At 38.8% G+C, this 22,924-nt stretch overlaps 1 protein-coding gene across 2 annotated transcripts in view; it reads right to left on the reverse strand.

The window, feature by feature from the left end:
- The window catches only part of MAPKAP1 (MAPK associated protein 1), a 111,029-nt gene that overhangs the window by 40,841 nt on the left and 47,264 nt on the right, over nt 1-22,924 (reverse strand). For both annotated transcript variants that reach the window (XM_072431199.1, XM_072431200.1), the window contains exons 6-7: nt 17,647-17,823; nt 9,056-9,165 (exon numbers count right to left, since the gene is read on the reverse strand). In XM_072431199.1, coding sequence (XP_072287300.1) covers nt 9,056-9,165; nt 17,647-17,823 — 287 coding nt within the window. The remainder of the gene's footprint in view (nt 1-9,055; nt 9,166-17,646; nt 17,824-22,924) is intronic.

The raw sequence follows: 22,924 nt of genomic DNA on the forward strand, positions 1-22,924 counted from the left end.
AGAAATTTGTTTATCTAGTTCCCCTTTTTTGCCAAACTTTCTGATAAATATACTAATTGTTAACCTATGCAAACTAGACTATGTATGCTGGCTTAATCATTCATAGAGCTGGTAAAACATAGAAGAATCCAGATGTTGGTTATGAATATCCAGGACATTAGCAAATAATTTTGGCATGGATTGACAATCCAGGCGTCCAAATAAATAGTTGGGGACTATATTGGTAACTATCTTGTGACACAGTAAAATGTACTTTGAACTTCCTTTTACGAGCAGATAATAAAGTCTCTTGCAGATTAGGTATGGCACTTAAGCTGCGTACACACGGCAAATTTTTCTCGCCCGATAATCGGTATCGGCCAATTATCGGGCGAAAATCTGCCGTGTGTACAGTCGGTCGTCGTCCATCGTCCGACGACCGCCCTGGCGGATCCATGGACGATGGACGACGACCGATCCTAATGAAAGGGAAGGGGAGAGCGCGCAGCAGGGTGCCGCTCCGTCGCTCTCCCCCTCCCCTCTCCATAGAGCATGAACGGTGCTGTATGTACAGCATCGTTCATGCATCCTGCAGTCTTTTCTCGTTGGAAAGGATCGTGAAAGATCCTTTCCAACGAGAAAAATTGCAGGTGTGTACGCAGCTTTACCAAGCAGAAACTAGTACAAACTGATCTTACCATGTGAATAATAATTAAGTCACACTATGCGACACAGGGTGTCCTGTGCAGTAAACCTTAAATATAAAATATGAAGTTTATGTATTTCTGCAGAATAATACCTTTCTATAGTAAAAATATTAGACGTGCAGCACAGAGGCTCAAATACAAAACCTGTTACAACGTTGAAGTAATTTTATATGGAAATATTATGGTATGTTTATTCCAACTTGACAACACAGAGGCAAATTTGGACATTATTATTAATGTATAAATGCATACGTTTAAAACAATTTATAATTTATAAGTTTAAAAATCACAATTAAAAATAATGTTTTGCTTTGAAAAAAAAATATCCAGCAGGTTAACTGTGCTTTAAAATACATTGGCCAGCTGTCAGGAATCACACTGAAAAATCCACCACTGTCACTTCTTATTTGGAGCAAAAAAGTTGTCCCTTCAGTCAAGGTTTAAAGGGAAAAAATAGGAAAGAAAGGCCCTAACTTTTATCTCAGATAGTGATGTCTGTAAACTCTATCTCTCTTTTCTGCTGACAAGCAGTGGCTGAGATAAGATTGGAAGCGAGGCTCACTTTACTGGGATAAATAAATAATCAATACTCATCTAAATGGAAATGAGGAACAGCACCCCCCCCCCCCCCTTCACACCACCACCTTCTGATAACAGGACCCCTTATCAGGGATCCAATTTTTCAGGCCTGGGCCTTATCAACATCACTCAGCTCTGAGGTAATGTGCAGGAGGGAAGGGGGGAAAAATCCTGCTGCTAAATTGAAGCGATTGAATGGAATCAGTTTAGTGAGGTGTTGGTTACCCGCAGTTCAAATGTTTAGAAATGCAATTTTGCTCCCATTATGTAGCAGTGGAGGTGAGAGATACACAGGGAAATGCTTGGGGCATTAATGTGAAGGCAACTTAACTCTTCAGCCCAGAAAGGCCAGGAAAAACATAGTTGATTTCATTGCTTTTCAGCATGCTGAGTTTCCTTATGACCTCTGGACCACTCCTAAATTATTACACCAAGCAAGGTTGTACTTAAATGTGACAAAAACAGCAATTTGGTTTACGTACACACTTATTAGTTTTTGGTGGCAAAGCTAAACCACAAAAAGAAAAAAGTTTATATGAAATATTTAAGGCTTCAAAATGCACACACATAACAGGAACTTAACTAGGTACTATAAAATGTATTCCATGCACACTCACCGCTGACTAGCATAAGGTTGGTACCGCTTTTAACTCTAAAGCTGCCAGAATTCATTGTGGCAGAGAATGAACAAAGAGCTGGAAACAGCCTGTCCTTTCTGCAATAAAAATCCTGACTGCTCACAATTTTTCATTGTGAAACTATAGTTGCACTCGAAGATTTGTGACTGATTTATACTTGAAAATGCTTCAACATAATCTTTTCAATAAAAATGCTGTTTTCTGTTTTCAGATTGCAGAGCTCTGTGCTAGAAATACTGAGTAACAGCCACAATTCTCAGAGATGCATACTCCTCCAGACAGCATGGCCAAGACCATGCAAGCAGTCTCTTTTTTTTTTTAGTTGAACTCTACAATGAAAGTACCCCCAATTTTTTCTCCCCCCCCCCCCACCTTGTGTAGTGTCCCTTGGACTTGTTTTAATTTCCTTGACCTTACACTAAGTAATCATCTTAGCTGCTATGTCATTATAAGGGCTGCAAAACATTAGTGATTAGAAGCCTTTGTAAAATTAACACCACAACAGCAGAAAAGCACACTTCAGAAAGGACAGGAATTTTCTAAGCTCACAGCACTGGCTCTCACACTCTGCATCAGCACATTTCAAGCTGATTACCCCTAAAAACATTCACACATAAAGCTCCGACTACTATACTGACAGGGCAGAAATAAAAGGGAAGGGCTAAGAGACAACAAAGAGTAGTGGAATGAATATTCTTGTAATTTCATTGGGCAGAAAATAAGGTGAGCTCAAGACACCTGCTGCAGCATCTAATCTTGTGGGGAAGTCACAGTGTGCAGGGAAATGGGACTAATGGGTTTCAGAACAAGAGAGGACTGTCTAACAAGTGTGATTGAGTTAAAAATTCTCCTCCTTTTGCTGGTGCTGACATTTGGTAGCTTTGCCACCAAAAACACCTTTTTTGGATCTACATCTTTATTGGACAAGATGGAATGGCATAACTCCTAAGCATGTGCACTGGGGTTTATTCATTCCTGGGACCAAGGCATGCCAAGACTGTACACTGAACTGCCCATGCACAGCTCAGTGCATGTTCTACATTTAATGGCAAACATGAAGGCAAGTTTGTTTTATTGCAGCAAAGATAAAGCATGTCACTTCTGCATAAAGAAGCTCTGTCACATGGCATAAGTGGCTCCAAGTGTTTTGGCTCTAGCTGTCCCAGTTATGCTGTTCAGGGTAGTGAAGGTTTAAAGGTTTTACTCAAACCTACAAATGATTTAGGAGTATCAAAAGGTGTATACTTAAAAGTACCTAATTATTTTACCTTTCTTTAGCATACGTAACACCCTTTTGTATATAGTGTTACAAAGTCAATGAGGATAGATTAGAGATTTTTCCCTTTTTTTCTTAAGATTTCCTGAACCTGAAGAAAATCTGGCCAAAAAATTAAACAAAAAAAAAAAAACACACCCATACAATATCCTGCAAAATGCTTATATGGCAATTCCAAAAATAATACCACTCGTTAGAAAACTCTTTCAAAAAGTTCAGTTTCAAGGAAGCGTCTCATTTAACTTTTCTTATAAACATTGAAGTAGACTGCTGCAGTTACATGGTTAAAGCCATTTTATTAATTTGAAAATATTTACATGTCAGACACTATTAGATCTCTGGTATTACTGACTCTCCCATTTCCTGTCTGGCTGAGATAATATGCTTACTCAATGGTGCAGACATTTTTTGGCTATTTTGTGTCACTTTAGACAATTTAGGATACAAAGTCTGACAGCTGTGACATGACTTATAAACAGATGTTTTCATTTACACTGAAAGGTATTAGCAACTTGATGGCTGAGCCTTAATAACTTCATAGCCTGTGGAAAATTTAGGTCACTCTGGAGAAATATTGGCAAAGGGCTTTGTTTAACAAATAAGTTAGGAGAGCACTTGGTACTTGAAAGGATTAAGTATCCTTAGCCTTATTGTTAGAAGTTTACACATGGGAACTGACTAAAGACTTAAGGTGCGTACACACTTCCAATTTTTATCGTTCAAAACGAACGACGAACGATCGATTGGGCAAAAATCGTTCGTAAAAAAAGTAACCAACGACGCCGACGAACGAGGAAAGTCGTTGGAAACGAACGACCGGACCGGCGGATCGGATTGGACGACGATCGTTGACCATCGTTCGTGTGTACGATCGTTCGTTGATCGTCCATGTTCAGAGCATGCGTGATGAACGAACGTTCGTTCACTTTCCTGTCGTGCACATAGTTCCTCTATCGCTCAAACGATCGTATCTATTGTGTGTACAATATCTACGAACGATCGTGTCGTTATCTCTATGTGCAGGATCGGTGCTATACGATCGTTCGTAGATATCGTGCAGGATCGTTCGTCGTTCGTTTTCCAACGATAATAATTGGAAGTGTGTACGTAGCTTAAGCATTGGTTTTGCAAAGAAAAAAAATACATTCTAGTTAATGTTTATATAATCAAAATAGTGACTAGGTCAAAATTTATTATCTGGCAGAAAAGAGGTGCTCAACTAAAGGTACCAAAACATATGAAATAACAAACCACCAATCAAAAAAACAACAGTGCTTTGTTTGGCTTTTTTCTTTAGCAACCAAAAAAAACTTATAAGAAGATGGGGTTTGACCTTCACAGCTAATCACTGCAAACAGCTCTGAGGCCTCCAGTGCTTGGCAACAAATTATAATAAAAATGCAGATTAATGAGAATTTAGAGCAAAAAGTTCTTGTCAAGTAAATTGAGTTTTGGGTGGACTGTAATTAGAACAGATGATCCATTGATATGCCTACCTACAGTACCTAATTTGAAGATCTCTGGTTGCAATTCTGAATTTCAGCCCCCTCTGTTCTCACCCCCTGAACCACTTATCAAGAACTGTTAGGACCCCATTGTAACTTACAACACCCTGATCTGCCCAGTATTGAAGACGACCTAGAGTGTGTTTAAAGTACCAGTCAAGTAAAATTTTGATAATGAAAGCTTACAGCTGTGTACACATACAATTACCATAATGCAACATTATATATAAACCAAAAGTTAATCAGAAAATAAAGACCACCACCTTTCTCCCAACAAGCAAGTAGCTATATATGCTAAGCTAAAGAGGCTTTAAAAAGATTTAGTTCTTACCTACACAGGGGATGAGCTGCATGGTATGGGTTTTATAGGCCTTTTCCTAATGCGACCTTTGACTTTAAAATACAAAAATGAAAACAGGTTGGGTTTCAAGTGGAACTGTTTTACAAGCCTGTCTGTTCAAAATATTTTCTTATGTACAATGACTTCAACTATGCTGGGCATCCTGACAGCCCAGGGGCATGCACAAGATATACAGCATTCTGGCTTGACCAATCATGATGGCTGAGAATCTTGAACCTGGAAGATGACCATGTGGTGCCCACAACAGAGAGGACAAATGAGTGGAATTCTAACAACATCTGATCAGTCAGGCAAGTTTGCCTGCCTGCTTGATTTTTTTTTTATAATTTACATTTATTTCTGCTTTAAATGTTAAAATAACTACAAGAGCACATACTTCTACAGAGTGTCTCATAATATTACTTAAATCTTTGGAGGTTAAACCTTAAATTTTTGGAGGTTCACTTTAAGTAAAAAAAAAAACAATAATACTGCATGGTTTGTAAACCTGGTCTAAATTTGCCAGTTAGCTATTAGAGGTGATAATCAACGTTAAAAACAAAAATATCGAGCATGCAGGGATGATCCGCATGCCAAGGGGTTGACAACCTCATTGTACTCTATGTACTCTACATTGCTATTGGGCTTCCATGCGGAGCTACCACTTTTCACAAGGGCTTGGATTTAGGATGTGGGGCAAGATTTCTCTGAGGAACAATGGGAGGAGGTCTGGGCCTATTTGGCTAGATCCTCAGAAACTACTCTCATGGTGGAAACATCATAGAGTCTTGTTTAAGTGGTACCTGACACTGCTCGGTCTATCAAAGCTCTGTCCCTCCTCTTCCCTCCAGTGCTTTTGAGGTACTGGTGAAGTAGGTTCTATTAATCATTTATGGTGTGAGTGCCCTAGTGCCCATATTAAGGAGCACTATTCTGATATGCCAACTCAATCATGGGTCCCAAATTACAGCCAGCACCCACCATGGCATTATTGCAGTTGGGCCTGGATTATCCGAGAGTAGTTGCAGCTAAGCTCATTATTACCAGGGCTTGGAAGACCACTTAGCTTAACTTTGGTTAGGCCTGTATGAAAAAGGTATTTCTGAAAGAAAAACTTGCGGTCCTGGATCACTACAAAAAAATTCAGAATGTGTGGCAACCTTGGACCTTTCAGGTTCCAATTGAAGCAGTGCCTCTGAGAATATAATAGGTTTATTGAGGTGAGGTAGGTAGATGGCTTCCTTTCCCTACCCTCCCCTTCTCTTCCCCATTACAAGCCTCTCCCCCTTTGATGGGTAGTGTGGTGCTGGTGGTCAGCCAACTGAGCCCCTAGACTTAGAACTTGTAGCTACATTCTACTAGTAACTGTATATGTAATGTTATCTAAGGCACAGAAAAAATAAAGTTGAAAAAATAAAGTATGTTCCAATTATGTGTTTTTTTGAAAATAAAGAAAAAAGGGTGCAGGCAGCTCCCGTTCTGTCAGGGGAACGCAAAGCCTCATGGGATACCTATGTCACACATCCTGGGAGGCTCTTGGCTGCTTCTGTCATTAATAAAAAAAACTGTCGATCTCACGCATGCGCAGTGTTTTTTCTATTCTGTAAAATGCTCAATAAAATATGTGTCATTAAAAAAACAATATGTAACTTTTCCAATAGTATAGAGGTCTACTTAAGCTATAAGATAACTTCACTAAACCATAAAGACTCAGCATTGGTGAAAATGAGTGTTGTATTTTACTAGAGGTCAACAAACCACTTCTCTAAATCATCTTCTTATAAATTCTGTCATTGGTTCTCTTAATCACAGACCAGAACAGAGTATAATAACAGCCATGTCCTGCCATGCCATGTACTGAAGACCCTGGAGAGATATAATTTGTAATTACTGAAACCAGCCAGATCTTCATTGTAGACATCCGCGCCTTGGCTTAGCAAGGCTCATTTGGCAGCTATATTCTTTGGCTTCTGTCAAGGGATTACATAACCGTCAACCTCCTGCCCTTTGCAATAGCAATAAGTGGACACCAGCAACAAAGCCGGCCTTGTATTCATAAAGCTGGCCACTAAAGTAGTTAGAACTCACTTCGACCTTGAGAAAGACTCAAGAACAAGCAGCGGGTTCCTGGGCGTTGATTAATTGACCTGGTCTCACTTTCCTGCGAGCGGCAGCATGGAGAGATAATTCACAGATACACCAGATAAAGGAGAATTGGAAAAAAAAGTGTACAAAAGACAAGATAGAGAAAAGGCAAAAGGAAGAGAAGAAATAGGGGAGAAAAGCAGCCCAGCCCAGCAGACCATTTGCAGCAGCTAACGACTTGTTCATTATGAGTGATGATGGATAAAGACTTCTCAAGCTGCGATGGGATGGAGATTTATATGCATGGTTCTGTCTCCCAACTTGGGAGAGAGATCATCATCATTTAATTCTATCTCAGCGGTCAAAGATGGGCGTCCAGAGGAGCTAGGTACCACAGCGTGCCGTCAGCTGGCACAATCTGAGCGCGTGCAGCTGGAACATCTGGAGCAGGCTGCCCAAGGCTCAGGCTGAACAATAGAGTCTGGAGCTCTGCCAAATAGCTTGAAGGCATTGGCAGCAGAATGAGGCTCCTGTCCCCTCTGTCTCTCGCTTATTCTTTACAACGATCTGATCTCTCCCAGGCTTCCTTATCTGTCCCTGGGAATATGGCCTTGAGATTGCTCTCCCGTGTCCTTCACCACCTTATCGCTCACCACTTTTATTAAAAACTTGCTCCCCCTTTACTCACGGCTGTCAATACCTTGTTAAACCTTGTGATGGATAGTATGTTAGTTGTTGGGTGAGGCGTAACTGTGCAAAGGGTTTTTCTGGGAACATTTTGAACTTTATTAGATTCAAGGATAGCAGAAAACTCATTACAAAGGAAAAAAAGAGGCTAAAAATATATGCACAGCCACCATTTTTCTATTTTTGATAATGTGGCAATGTGATGGAACCGCTGTTGAGCTTTTATTACTATTTGTGCTCCTGCTTGGTAGCTTAACCCTTTTTAATCAACCTTGTCACAAAGAAAGAATGATGGGAAAAATAAAAATTTTATGGAGGACACAACTGCTCCGGTGACAACTAAGAGGGACCTCCCCAAAGATTGCTTCCCAATTCTCACTGCATCCCTGGGAGAGACATTAAAGGGAACAATATTAAATTACAAAACATTGTCATTGTCCCCTTTTACTTTTGTAGTTGTGGTGTATATTCAAGTGTGACTCAGATGACTGGAAGGTGCCTAAAAGTAGAGGCTGATTGCAGGGAACTACAAATCTATGTAACAATAGTGATACAGTGCACACATATGTATTCTAATTGTGTATTTTGTTGCCTGTTTGCTGTCCATCTTTTATCCTTGACTTTTCATTGTAAAAGTCAAGCTACGTCTGCCTCTGGCCTCTTATGTGTGTTGGATTTTAAAGCAGCAAAGTCTTCCTGCTTCCTATTATGCTTCTGTCCAGGGGGTGTGTTTCCTTGTCAACAAACACAAGAATGCAGCACATCAGATGTGCTGACCCAAAAATACAGTTAAGGTCTCATCAACAATGAAAACAAATATGCACAGATGGTTTATTTCTCCAGTATCTACCAAAAAGTTTTGATACAGTTTTAAAATTCATTATTGTCAGTACACAGGCGTAAACTGTAGGTTTGCCATACATTTGTGAAATAATCACCCAGGATTTTCATGGCATTTCAAGTTCAGTAATCACATCTTTCCCTAAAAGTTTCTGGCCCTGCCCCACAGACTTTGGAAGCTAGGAGATAATGGTTTTCATTTAACAGTTGTGAGTGACATAATGCATTAAATATATATAAAACGGAAACTGCTCTGATATGCTAATAGATGTGTTGATTTTATGGAGAGACCTTTCCATATAGTTAATGGTACACATGCAGACTGCACATTGTTGGGCAAGCTAAATAATGAGGTTAGTGAGAATAATGAGGTTAGTGATAAATAAAAGAAACTTTTTCCCATAACAAACGCTACACACCTGAGTTTCTCTGAGATCCTTTCCTGCGTTTCAGGGCTTTCTCCAAGATCTCACGCATAGTCACATTGGTACTGTCCACCTGGATCAAAGAGAATCCATGGGCCGCATTTCTGTTGAGAAGAAGTATTTTGGTGATAACATAAAAAATAAAATACACAACCCATGTACAAATAATATTAACACAAAACCTGGTAATAAAATTAAAAAAAAAAAAAAAAAAAAAAAGAATATAGTTTATTCAAACTCCATAAAGCCATTATAGTTGTTCCCTAACCCTACATGTTCTTTTAAGACCAGGACAGGCTATTTTGTTTCATTATGCAGCTTATAAATTATACTACAGGGAAAACCTCAACCCCATATCTAATATTTTGGAAATTATCAACTCACAGCACTAGGATGCCGAAGCTTGACCTGGACACTATCTCTATAGGGTCACTTCATAAACCAGGGCTGTTAAGTCAGAATTGGTACATTTTTGTCAACTCCGACTTCAGGGACATAGTATTTACTGACCCTGACTCCTCAGCCCTACAAAGAACTCCTATTTTCATCTACAAACTAAAATAAAACTAGTAGGTTAACTAGCTTTGGCCCCCTTGATTTGGCTTTATACTATGCTAACACATTGAACTAATATTATGATAGGAACCAGATTTTAAGCTCCTCTGAGGTCATGGTACCTTTTTGGGTGGTATAGGGGAAAGAAAAAGCTGTCCGAGGCTCTAATCTATCCAAAAAAAATCCATTACATTAATTCACAAAATGTTATAATTATTAATAAAATAAAATTACAACGCTAGCTAACTGTATGTTGAAAGAGTATACATTGCAACTAAAAGAGAAAATACATCTTGCAGCTGAGCTGATGGAATGCAAAACCATGTGTTGTCCTTTTCCTCAGATTCCCATACTGCAAGTCGACTACACACTCCTTGGATATCATCATACACCACATTCAGGATAGTCCATACCAGTGTTTCTTAACCAGGGTTCTGTGGAACCCTAGAGTTCATCCAGAGGTTGCTACGGGTTCTTGAGCAAGGAACAATTTGTGCTCTCAGGTCTGTTACCACTGACACTATTGATCTTTTTGGCTATCTTAAGGGCAACATTCTTTCCACTGACCACCGCACGAATGTACAGTGAGCTGTGGTTTTAATATTTATAGCAGGGTTTTCTTGGGACCTTAAAGATATTTCAGTGGTTCCCCTATGTTCAAAAAGGTTGAAAAAGGCTGGTCTATACACATGTGCAGCACCATATAAAAATGATGATGGAGAACAACTTTCCTTTGAATTTTCTATATGGACCATTTATATAATATCTCCAGCAAGTGCAGCAAGATCAGGACTCTTTTTTTTTTTTTTTCCCCATCTACCTAGGTAAAAAGGCAAAGATGATTCCTCCATGGGGGGGGGGGGGGGGTACTGGGATGCCACAGGAGCCAACAGAAGATAGCGAGTGAATTTTTTTTCCCAGTTTACTTCCGCTTTAAGTTAGATGTGCTGCATTTGTGTACAGCAATCTTTAGGTCATATCATCGATTCTCATTTGGATTGAGGTCTGGGCTTGGATGCATGCAGTAATTCAAAGATATTTAAATGTAACCTGAAAACTTTTTCAAAGTGTATCACTATTCACTTATTCAAAAACTATTTCAAATAGCCATCATGTGCCTAAGCTTAACACAGAACATCACTTGCCACGTGGTTGCCCAAAAAACCTGTGTGTTAGATTCAACTTACTGAGAGACATCTAGCACGTTCTGTATTTCTGTGAAAAGCTGTACTACAAAGTACTTTTACTCCCAAATACTACATAACTGATAAACTTAATAAATGGGTCCCAAAATGTAACCTTTTTTTCCATAATACATTGAGGTCAAAAGCTTTAGAAATGTTCAAATATATTATATACCTAAAGCCACCATTATTTATAGGTTTCTGTCTACTTCTTTATGAAAGAACAGAAAATTGTTTTACATCAGTCATACATAAATCCCTAGTGGTGGCATACAATACATTTAATAGCTTCCCTGCTATTAAACTTGCCTAAATTGGTTTAGAACCTTATATCCCATTAAAATGGGTGAATCAGATTTGTGCCAATAAAATGGTACCAAGACAGTCAACAAAATAATTTGCAGAAATTAAAGAAATACCAGAGCTCAACTCGTGACAGATTCTTGGATATACCCCCTCTGGTTAATATACTTAATGCATGTTTATTTTGCATAATTATTATTGAACCCCATTTACAATGTGATATGTTTGAATTGTATCAATAACATTGTCTACCACCAGGTTCCAAATTGTTTCTTTAGGCCACTTTCATACTTACAATGGAAAATTGTGTGGTTAGTCACTTTCAAGTGCATCACAACATGCTGCTATGTGCCCATTAGCAGCAAAGTGCACCACAGGTAAAACATTTGCAAGCAGTTGTGGTTCTTCATCTGGAGGAAGAAAAGCAGCCGTGTGGCCAAAAGCAACTTTTATAGAACTTCACTGTGATCCAGCAAAACCCATTGAATGAGATTGGTTGGGACTACAGTTAAATCTGTGGCAGAACGTTATAATAAACCACAGGTATGATGAAATGGCCTGTTGTCTCCAGTGACCAGCTCAGATTTTTTTTCTGCCTACTTACACATACCTTGTCCTCATCTATTGTGTCTAAAATATGTAAAGGCATTTTTTTGCGTGTATCTTTCTCAGCTTTCCATAACCTTTTGTTTGGCGTTATCTTTCATACCTTTTTTTTATTATATGTAAGCCTTTTTGTTTTTTTTTTTTTTTTTTTTTTATCATTTTCCCATTTATATGCTTATTAGGAGGAATTAAGCTACATGAGTTTTAGTATTTAATGCTTGCTATAACTGCCCATAGGACAGCAGGCCATACAGGTAGCAGAATCCAGGACACTGCAGGCCACATTCAGCCCGTTTTAGACACCAGGGACTTACAGTAAAAAAAAAAAAAAAAAAAAAAAGTAATTGCAAGTTAAAAAGCAAATGTATTACCTAAAAGAAAACCTGTTACTCAGCACAGATACCAATTATTAGTTACCACTAACACTACCAAAGATCAATGGTGGCTGAATAATCTCCAGTATCTGACAATTCCAAACGTGGCCCCCGTGACTACAGGACACACCAGTCTGGAGAGGTGACCCACAACATACTAAAACATCCAATATTATCTATATATTACGTGTATTTAAGGAACACTCCAGGGAACCATCAAAACTTTGCATTTAAACTGACACAAGACACAAAATGCCTAATATATTGAAATTTTTAACTTCACATTAAGCTTCAGCAGCTGGTTGTCGGCTAACTCAACCTGGCTCTGCACAGTGTTTAAACAGAATGTGCCAAATCAGACAGAGCTGGCATGGACAGCAAAATTCACTGTGGCCAGCAACAAACACATCCATCTGATCAACACATCACAAGTCTGACTGACAAAATATCCTAGAAAGAGGATCTGGAAATAAGAAGGCCTCAATGATTAGGAACTACAAGTGTAGCATCTGCAGTATACAGGGATGCACTTCAGTCTGAATATGTAGCAAAAGTAGTGTACATTTGGGAGCAAAGACAGTAAATGCAGTTTTAAAAAAAATATATTTATTATTATTTATTATTTAAGTAAACCAAGTGTTTTTTTTTTAGACCAACTTTATAGTATGAAAGTAAGAAAAGTGCTTTTTTGGGGGGAGCATACCATGTTGATCATGTCTATAGTTAAACACAAGTTATAATAAAAATACAAAAATAGCATCTGTTTTAAATGCTCCTTTTCACATTGAACATCACTGACCTCTCTGAACAATACCGACTGATGCATTCTGCACTTAACACTCCCTGAATCCAATGTACTTTTAAGTTACCTCATGTCTAAACTCTGCAACTGCTCCCTATGTCACTGTTTTTGTATTTCAGTGTTTTTGGTATTGTGTGCTTCCAACTTTTCAAAATGCTATGATTGTTTGTGATATGTTAGCTCTGAGCACTGCTTCACTGTCCCTTGGCTGCTGAAGTGAAGATAAATTACCAAGCAGCAGCTGTAGTTCTGCAAATACTAAAAACTGGCCCTGTACAAGCGTGAGGTAGATACAAACTTCTTTGGCTAAATCTCACCACTTGTCATGTTGTGTAGTGGCGTGTGAAAACAGGTGCACTTATGATTTTACACATCAAAACAAAGTGTATAAACTCTTTTGCCATGGGAGGAAGTAATAACAGTTCCTACATGTCAGGAATACCACCTTCTGTCCACAATCTGTTTCCTCTCTGCCACCTCTTCACACTTCAGTTTATGGCCAGTTCTTCCACTACATTCTCTTCCAAGGAAATCTGATCAGCTGGTGCATTTCTCTTTTTAGCAACAATCTATACACACTTCCCTTCCTCTCTTTGACTCCAACAATTATATTCAGTTCATTCAAAGCCACAATCATCCTCTACTTTGTCTCCAAGCAATGCTTAGTGTCATTCTATTAAAGTGGTTCATGATCAGATCACATTTAGCCAACTATCCCGTGCAATAGATCACATTCCACTGTTCTCCCTCTTTTCCCTATCCATGACCATCTGTTTTCTGTCTTTTCTCATACCTTTGTACCTAGTCTTTCCTACCCTGTCCACGATCATTCTACTTTCTGCCTTTGTTTTTTTTACACTTTGTCTCTTTTCTCTTTGCTCACTGATCACCTTCAGCTTGCAATATTCTATGGTCAGTTGTTTAATTTCTCTCTTCCCTCCCATGAACAGCCTATCACTTGGCTTTTTCTGTGTCACCATATTCCATTGCTAGTTGCGGTCCCATACAGTCACAACCATGTTCTGACACCATTCTTTTTCCATCCAGCTTTTTTTTCTTTTTCAGCTTATACTCAGTTACTTTAAAGAGATAAAACAATTTACCAAATAATATGTCAAGACTAAATACTGTCCAGTATGAATCCCTCAAAGGCAAAAACTATTTACCCTAACCTAACCTGTTTATGAAAGAATGCATATTTGATAGCTATTTTTCATCTAATTTTTGAAGAAAAACACTGTCACTGCAGCGTTCTACCATATATAGTGGTACCAAGTCATGTAAACCATTAACTTCACAGCTGTCTTCATCCAACAATGACATAAAAACATTTAGGCTTAATTGTAAATACATGTATACAAAAAGTACGCCCTAACTAATTTAAAGTTTACCCAGTTAAACCCTCATTGACAGGTTGTTGTACCACTGCCAAAACACCAAGGAAGTATGTGACACTAGAACTGGATCAATATGGAAATGTATGGAAGTTGCCAACCTTGGTTAAGCCTGTTCGCTCGGCTGGAGCACAAATGAGACACAGATGTATTTCAGCTCTTGGCACAAAAGAGACAGCTAATGGCTTTATTCTGTGCCCTGCCATCTCAGTTGGGCACAGGTACTCTGGGTGTGAACTGGCTGCCCCCTCCCCCTGCCTACACTCATACAGTTATTGATTGCCTTTGCGGATAGCCGCTGCAGATGCCTAGCAAACCGCTTCCAGCCAAGGGCTGCTGGGTATTTAGAGCAAGTTGTAGCCAGCGCTCTGTTTGCGTTGGCAGCGGCTGGTGTGGGCAACATAACTGCAAACACTAGCGGCTGTTAGGTCTCAGAAGAAAAGACAGGCGTGCTGTACTTGCTTGGGAGAACTTGGCCAAGCCAACCATTTCACACTACGGAAACACAGGCTAGAGTATTGGAAGCTATACTGACAGCGTGGTACATTTCTGACTTCTTATTTAAATCATCTATAATCTATTGTATAAAATAGCAAACCTCAATGCAAAATAATATCTGCCTATCATGCAAATGCAGAAATGTTTAACATATCTGATATGAGAAAATTCAATAATATAACAAGTTGGTTATTCATAATTGAAATGTCTTCTGCAATAATTAAAAAAAAGTTAAAAATTGCACAAGAGTATATCACAGAATTTTTTCATTTACAAGAAAGAACCTGTTTCTTGTCCCACTGAACTTACCTAAGGTGCCTTGATTACATACAAACATATTTTTGATACTTGCTTTACAAATAATATCTATCTTTTAAAGCTGTTCGACAGCTATTACTAGGATATTGTTTTAATGCCTAGAAGATCCAAGTCTGACCACTCAATCAAGATCCAAGATTTTTCATACAGAAAATAAATAAGAATAATCCTGCTTAGATATCAGTACAGGTAGTCCCTGAGATAAGGACATCCGACATGCGGATATGAACGGGGCTTCCCTGCTTGTTCGTGTGCAGGACAGAGGCTTGATGGGAAGAGGGGAGGCACGGTTCACGTGACTTGCAGAAGAAATCTTTTGCTGTTCTGCAAGCTCTTGTAACTCTTTAATGACCAAGAAAAAACTCTGCAGTTGTTTCTTTTTGCATATCAAAGCACAAATTGCTACAGAAGTTAATGAATGTCTAGGCTCCATAAAGTTTTTATTTTGTTGGGTTTTTTTTGAGGATTTTATATAGTAACTGACACCACACTGCCTAATATTATGTTGAGACAAACATCTTTCCTAATTGCATTTATTAAAATAATGTACCTGTTCGGACATACAAATTCAACTTAAGAACAAACCTACAGTCCCTATCTGAAATGTAACCCGGGGACTACCTGTATGCACCAGCTCATTATACCATATATGGAATTAGTTTGCAACAGAATGGACAAATGTGTAAAAATCTTAGTCAATCAGTATTATCTAAAGACTAAGTAAGGTGAAAGGTCTTCAATATATTATTTTACATTTTACCAGCAATTCACAAAAGAACACACTGGATTTTAAAAATAAAGCTGCATAAAATGCAAACTTGAGCCGTCTATTAATGGGTTTCCAGTTAACAAAACATTTAGGTCAATGGCAAAAGGACTAAAATTTTCAAGCCAAAGATCAGAATACACATGCATGTTACCGTTTTAAACCTAAAATTATCCTCACAGGCAAACATCAAAATGAGAACACAGAACATTATTGATCATTTAAAATTTCAGCCTAACTCAACTTTTGTACTAATATAAACAGCTCAGTTAACTTTTACAAAGCTAAACTTTAACAAAGTATAGGGATCTTTTTTTAATTTTTTATCTGTAACATCTTATTTTATTTTATAAACATCTCAATTCCTCAAAATGAAATGGCATGGGCTAAAACATGAACCAGTTTGTGAAGGACAAATGTTATGTTGCAAATGCACAATTGCTGCAATCAGCAAATTAAATTTCACCTACGAGGGGGTGCTGAGAAGTTTCTAGCTTTGCCCCCTTCCAGATGAAATATAAAAATGAGTGTGGGAGCATATGACAGCCTAATATCATAGTATGTAACTGTGCAAATATCAGGTATTTGCAATTTTTAAAACTGTTTTTTCTTTTAGAGTGAATCTGTTTTTGGCAGAGGCACAAGCAAGTTTCACGTCGTTGAAGTTACGGGCCGTCATGAAGTTTTTGTTTCTCCAGGGAAAGTCACACTGAGATGTCACAAACACTGGGGGAGAAGTGTCCTTCCTACAGCACTGTCAAAACCTGGATATCTCATTTCAAGACTGGGCTTTTCATCGTTGAAGATGAGCCTTGCAGTGGGCGCCCCCTAACCTCAACTGAGCCGGCAACCTGCGATACTGTCCATGAGCGGATTATTGAGGACCAGCAAATATCCGCAAAAAAGATTGCCCAGATACTTGACATCTAACAGCAGTGTGTTGGGTTTGTTATCACCACTATCTTAGACATGCCCAAGGTTTTAGCGAAGTGGGTGTCGAAATGTTTGAACAGTGATCAGAAGAAGGAACAAGCTGAAGCATCCAAGCCGTTTTGGCCCATTTTGAAGCTGCACAGGACATTTTGGCTAGGTTAGTGACTGAGGATGCTCCACATCTATGATCCTGAAACCAAGGAACAGTCAAAAGATTGAGCCACAGCGGACCGAAAAAGTTCCTAACCAAGAAATCTGCGAAAAAAGACATGGTGTCCGTTTTCTGGGACAAAGACAGTATTTTGTTGGTGGACTACCTACCTCAGGGCTCTAATATCACCAGACAGTATTATGCTAACCTCCTGGTAATTAGGATGAAACGCTGTGAAGTTGACCAAAGGGATCCTTTTTTTTTTTTTTGCAGGACAATGCACCTGCACACACATCCAACTATGTGGCTGCCAAATTGAATTGGTCAACCATCCCCCCTACCCACCTGACTTGGCAACATTTTGTGGACATTTTTGATGTCAAATATGCTGCTGAGAGCTGGTTTACAGCCCAATCAAAGGACTTTTATTTGAACAGTCTAGAAAAGCTGCAACTACGCTGTACCAAGTGCACCAGTCTCAGGGGGAATATGTTCAATACATGTGTTAATTCATAGCTCTGGCTCTCTTCTTTCTGGGCAAAGCCAGGAACTTCTCAGCACGCCCTAGTATTATTCTACAGGAATCCGATTGCTTAGTGTGAACAGCTCTACTTCTTGCTTAAAATTCCTAATTTATGTATCTGAATAAATTGTTTTCCTACTGTTTAACTTTACAGAAGTTTGACGACATGAATACTTACATCCGTACAAAGAGAGATTGCTTGGCTGCCAGGTTGGGAGAGGAATACTTCTCCACAAGAGCCAGGGTGCTGAAACCAAACTTGTGTATTGGCTCATTAGAATCCAAAGGTGGGAAATCTGTGTCAACCTCTCCATCATCCTCGGCAATATGCAGGCAGTAGGCATCCACATTATCACTACAAAAAGAACACAGTAAAGCAGATGTGGTCAGAAAAGTCTGAGATAATGTAAAAACATGCTAAGATTTGTACTAACATTAAAGTGAAACTAAACTTTATTAAGAAAAAAATGTGAGAAGAAAGGTTCATTACTGCAGAAGAAACAGCAGTTCCCAATACTTAAGCACTGATCTCTGAAGACATTTGGGAAACCAACATGTATCAGTCTTCTGTGTCCCACAGGGTCTATTGGTTTCTCTTGTCTACCTTTATTTCACAGTGATGACTGAAGAGGGCACCAGAGAATGACACCCTAAAAAGTGTCAGTTACCAGCAGACTTTGTGACAGAATACTTCAGCAAAGGAGCATTGGTTGTCAGCACTGGCAGCAATAGGGGGCCTCTCCAATCTCCATGTAAATTATGGAGAATGCAACCAGAGGGGCTGAAATACACAAGGGTTAGCGGAAGCCATTAAAACGTCAAGGGGGAAAGTAGCATAGATGGGAAGTATAGATAAGAACTTAGATGTTAAAGCATTTAAATATGGGAAGGTAAGGGCTAACAGCCCACAAGGCCAACCTATATTTAAAATATCAATTCAGGGTATACTGGCGCTTTAAAGCTTTTATGTGTTACCTCAAATTCAATCCTCTAGGTTTCATTACAAAAAATGTAAAAAAAAAAAATCACATTTACATTTAAATTTTTGCCAACACAAATAGCGAAAATGTACACAAATCAAGTTGCTATTTACAACTTCAGCATTTGTTCAAGATCATCTCCCTGCTGGTAATGTAGAACTTGATGCTTTATGCCCAGCCAAACATAAGGCAGGGCCAGAGAGTGCCTGAGGCGCCAGCCACAAGTGGCCATAAAAGCAGCAGTTCAAACTCTCTTTGCGTGCTTGTGTGAGACAATGGGGACATGATCATAATGTGGATAAAATCAGCTGCGCTGGAGAGACAGAGCCATAACTCAGTGATGCAGAGTGTCGGGGGAAACATCCGCTGCTAAACATTCCATGGAAATGCTTCATCCAAATAAAAGGAGAGAGGTTCAAAAGGTTTCATTAAAATGATATATGCTGTTCTCAGCATCTCAATCATACATGCTACAGAAACAATGTGCTCAGTAATCTCTGCAGAGAGCTAGCCTCAGAAAAAAAACTGGCAAGTCTTATGAACACAGGCATTTGCTTGGATCCTAGCGGAACTTCTACTGCGATATAAACTATAGGAAGTGCAATGCCAAGCAGCAAAGGTAGTTGGAGAAATACTTCAGAGTAGGTGTACTGTTAAATGTTTTAGCTGTCAAATCGCAGAGGAGGTATATTCTATATTCAACTAGGGGAAAGTAACCTAAATAAAAGAATGTTACAGTGGTACTTCAGTATAAGTCCGCTTTGGAATAAGTCCAACCTGTTTGGACACGAAAAATTTTGCTTGGTATACAACCTTTTTGCTTGTACGGGTCAAAATTAGTCATAACACCGTGCACTACCCTTATTTACCTTTCTCGGGACAAAGCCACGACTGCCCACGAGCGTCAGTACGTCAGTACAACCCACACTATAACTTTCTGAATTACATAATATCTCCTCCTCCTCCCTTCTCAGCATCATCCTAGTAGGCACTCGACTCTTCTCAGCAAGGTAGAGTGAAGTTAAATTTTCATTTATTTTATCTAATTGCTTTTGTATTTATGTATACAGTATGTATATAGCGCCAAGATATTGCCCATCATTGTACATTGAATAGGGGTTTGCAAATGACAGACAGATACAGGCCATGAGTAAATACCAATGGCTTCCTTTTTTTAAACATTTAAAAGCATGACAAATCTAAAACATTGTAATATATTGCAGCTTACAAGTGCTACAATAATTTATTTTCAGTTTTTTTGTTTTTTTTTTAGTATCTGGTTTTCCTAACATAGCTATCCTAGGGTGGCTGCGCTTACTAACTGCACTGTATCTACAGAGAGAGGTATTATTGTCACACTAGGCTGCTATCCTGACTTCAGCTAGCCAATTATGAATTGACTAAGGTTTAGTTTTCATTTACATTAACATGTTCATTATAAGTATTGACCACCAATCCAAAATTAAACACTGCAATGGATGAACCACCTTATGAGAGAAAAATCAGTGGAAAAAAGCATATGTGTATGCTCCTAAATTTGATCAAACAGAAGCCGTTAGTTACTTTGATCAACAGGAATTTTTGTGACCTGACCAGCTAAGGTTGTTAAGGTTAGATTCTACATTCACTACTGACTGCTTTTGATTGACTGAATACAGATTCAATCTGTGGTCAACTCAGTGAAACCACTGAATAGATTATTACAACCATAAATTTGACTTGGTTAGGACTACAAAAAATAACTCTCTTCCCATCTCCATTACAATAAGGGTAGAGGATTGTGTTATTTACAGAAGGTAGCTTGAATAGAAGCTATATTTTTTGTGATTTCAGTTCACAGAAATGTATTTTAGTTTACTTTACAGAATATGGGTAAATCCTGTGTTGACCCTTCTTTTGCCTGTTTTCTCTGCCCGTCCTTCTTACTGACCTGGCATAAACCTTCCAATTACTAAAAACCTTGTACTTTGTGACTCGAGACCAAATTTTAATCTTAATAAGACGAAGGGGGCTCATCTTGTAGCATACCATGGCCTCATACATACAAAAAAAGAAAACAAAACACAAACCCAACAAGATACTCCCATCTCTGTTTTCAATATGATTAAGTGAATGCAAAAAAAAAAAAAAAAAAAAAAAACATATGGTTACTACAAGAAGCAATAACTCATCTTCTTTTAAATCTTTACAATGACTAGAATCCTAAAATTACATGGTACACCAACTGCCCTATTTAGGAGATGATCTCATGTCTGACTGTAGGAAGCAGAGAAAGTAGACAAAAAACATGTTTAGGTGGCAAGTGATCAGCCTGCATGTGATCAGATGGTACCTGTTTGTACAACCACATAATTATCTTTGTGTGTGTATGTACACAAGTCAAATTTATGTAACTGGAAACAATCTTTTGCAATTTTTTCCATTAACAAAGACAGGGGGGAGACAATCCACTGCATTCTACCCAATAGGAAATGACAACAGTTGTCGGGGACAGTCATTTAGCAATCTGCTTACATTAAACCACGTTGGGGGAATGCTGCACACTCTAGATTTTCGCCTGGGATAATCAAGAACTCTAATCTTGAGAATTACCCAGCATGTGTTTGACAATTTGGACTTTCACTTAAAGCAAAATTGTAATTTTTAAGTGGCCCACTCACCTGGGTACAGCCTACTTGATCCACATTTATGTGTAGGTTCCAGCCATCCAATCAAGTATGGTTTTCCGAAAGAAACAAATGGGGCTAGAGTGCTCAGGCAAAGTAGGATAAGAACCCAGACAAAGGAAATTTATTGTATGGTTACACAGTAAACTTCTCCTAAATGGTGAGGAAGGGACATGTTTTATCAGATTTGGGCTACAGACAGTAGAGTGGTTAAATACTTGAAGGATAGGTTCACCAAAGCTCAAGTTATCATTTAAAGTGAACCTTTTCCAAAGCAGTACACTTTAAATTCTGATTTCTGAGCCATTCCCTGAGCTGCAAGCTAGTTCTGTTGCACCTGGTGCCTGGTTTCAGCTACAAATAAAATAGATTAAAAAAAAAGTCATAATCCCAGATTATGGAAAAAAAGTAAATAGTTAAATATGTTTTAGTATGTGTATATCGGTTTTTCAAACTCAACTCAAAAATACGAAAATAATAAACAATGACCCAGTAAACACAATTTAAACACTGATATACACAAAAGCAATCAACATCCAATTACTACATTACTATCTGGATTTTATGAATTCCAGCAGCCTTACAAATCTACACATGCATTTATGGGAACATAGCTTCAGTTACAGGCATTCTTCACCATTTAGCTCAAACCTATACCAAGCAGAAATATATGCACTCCTGGCATAGTTCTCCCCAGTGTGTTTTACCCAGGTGCAGCGCCCGGCTGCAGTGCCTCCTCCACCCACCTCTCATCCACAGCTCTAACCCATTTAAGGGATCACATTGGGGCTGCTCTGTGCACAGCCATCATCTATTCTCAAGCTGCTGCTGCGAGGTGGGCGGGGGAGAACAGCACAGCACAGCTAGTGTGAGAATGGGACACAGGCAGTCCCACCCCCATCCTCTAGTTCGTTCGGTGTCTTCTATTGAAAAAAAAAAAACAGCATGTAAAACGTATCCGCCCGAGTGGGCGTATGCAATGACGTCATTGGAAGCATAGTGTGATAGTTGTGCATGTAAAGGCTGCATGTCAATATCCGGTAGCTTTACAACTCTCTGTGTACAAACCTTCAGATCTCTCCAATGACTTAAATTTTCAGGATGCACCAGGGACCCTCATAGTTACTATTAATCAAGTTTTAAGGAATTTCAAGATTTGGGGGGGTCACATGTTTAAAAACATGTGAAAATTAAAACATTGGGGTTGCTGTTTCAAAAGAAAGTGTGCCTAGGAGCCCTAAATTGAAAATCCAGATTGGGGACCCCGGGGCCAATTAAATAGCAAGAAGCACTGAGATAGAGCCCCTAAATTTATACCTGTCACAAGTCTATTATCATACTATGCTACCCTGCCTATCTTCTTTGAACCCTGCTTTCCCTAGAGAGTCAGGGTGCATGAAACCTAAAACGTTGATGCAAGTAGATGACACCTTTGGCTAACTCTACCTTTTTCAATTCTATAGTATCATTAGAACATAAACTCTTCCCATCAAAATGCGCTGCCCTGTTATGCATAACTGCCCACTGCCTAACACTTGAACCCCAATTTCTCTGAAATGGGGATGTGTAAGAAACTTACAATGTAGGTACAAGTGGGCAACATATGTGGCTAACAACCCCTAAAATTTCATCACTATAGCATCAATAGAACAAAAACTCACTAAAATTAAATTGGGGTTCAGGTAATAAAAAGGTACAGTCATGTGTAACTGGGAAAGGAGATTGGATGGGCAAAGTTTTTTTTATGTTTTAATGATGCCATGGTAATAAAAGTTTGGGGGGTGTTAGCCACAAGGCTCCTTTTCTTGTT

The sequence above is a fragment of the Pyxicephalus adspersus genome, chromosome Z (assembly GCF_032062135.1).
Source record: "Pyxicephalus adspersus chromosome Z, UCB_Pads_2.0, whole genome shotgun sequence".
NCBI lineage: Eukaryota > Metazoa > Chordata > Amphibia > Anura > Pyxicephalidae > Pyxicephalus > Pyxicephalus adspersus.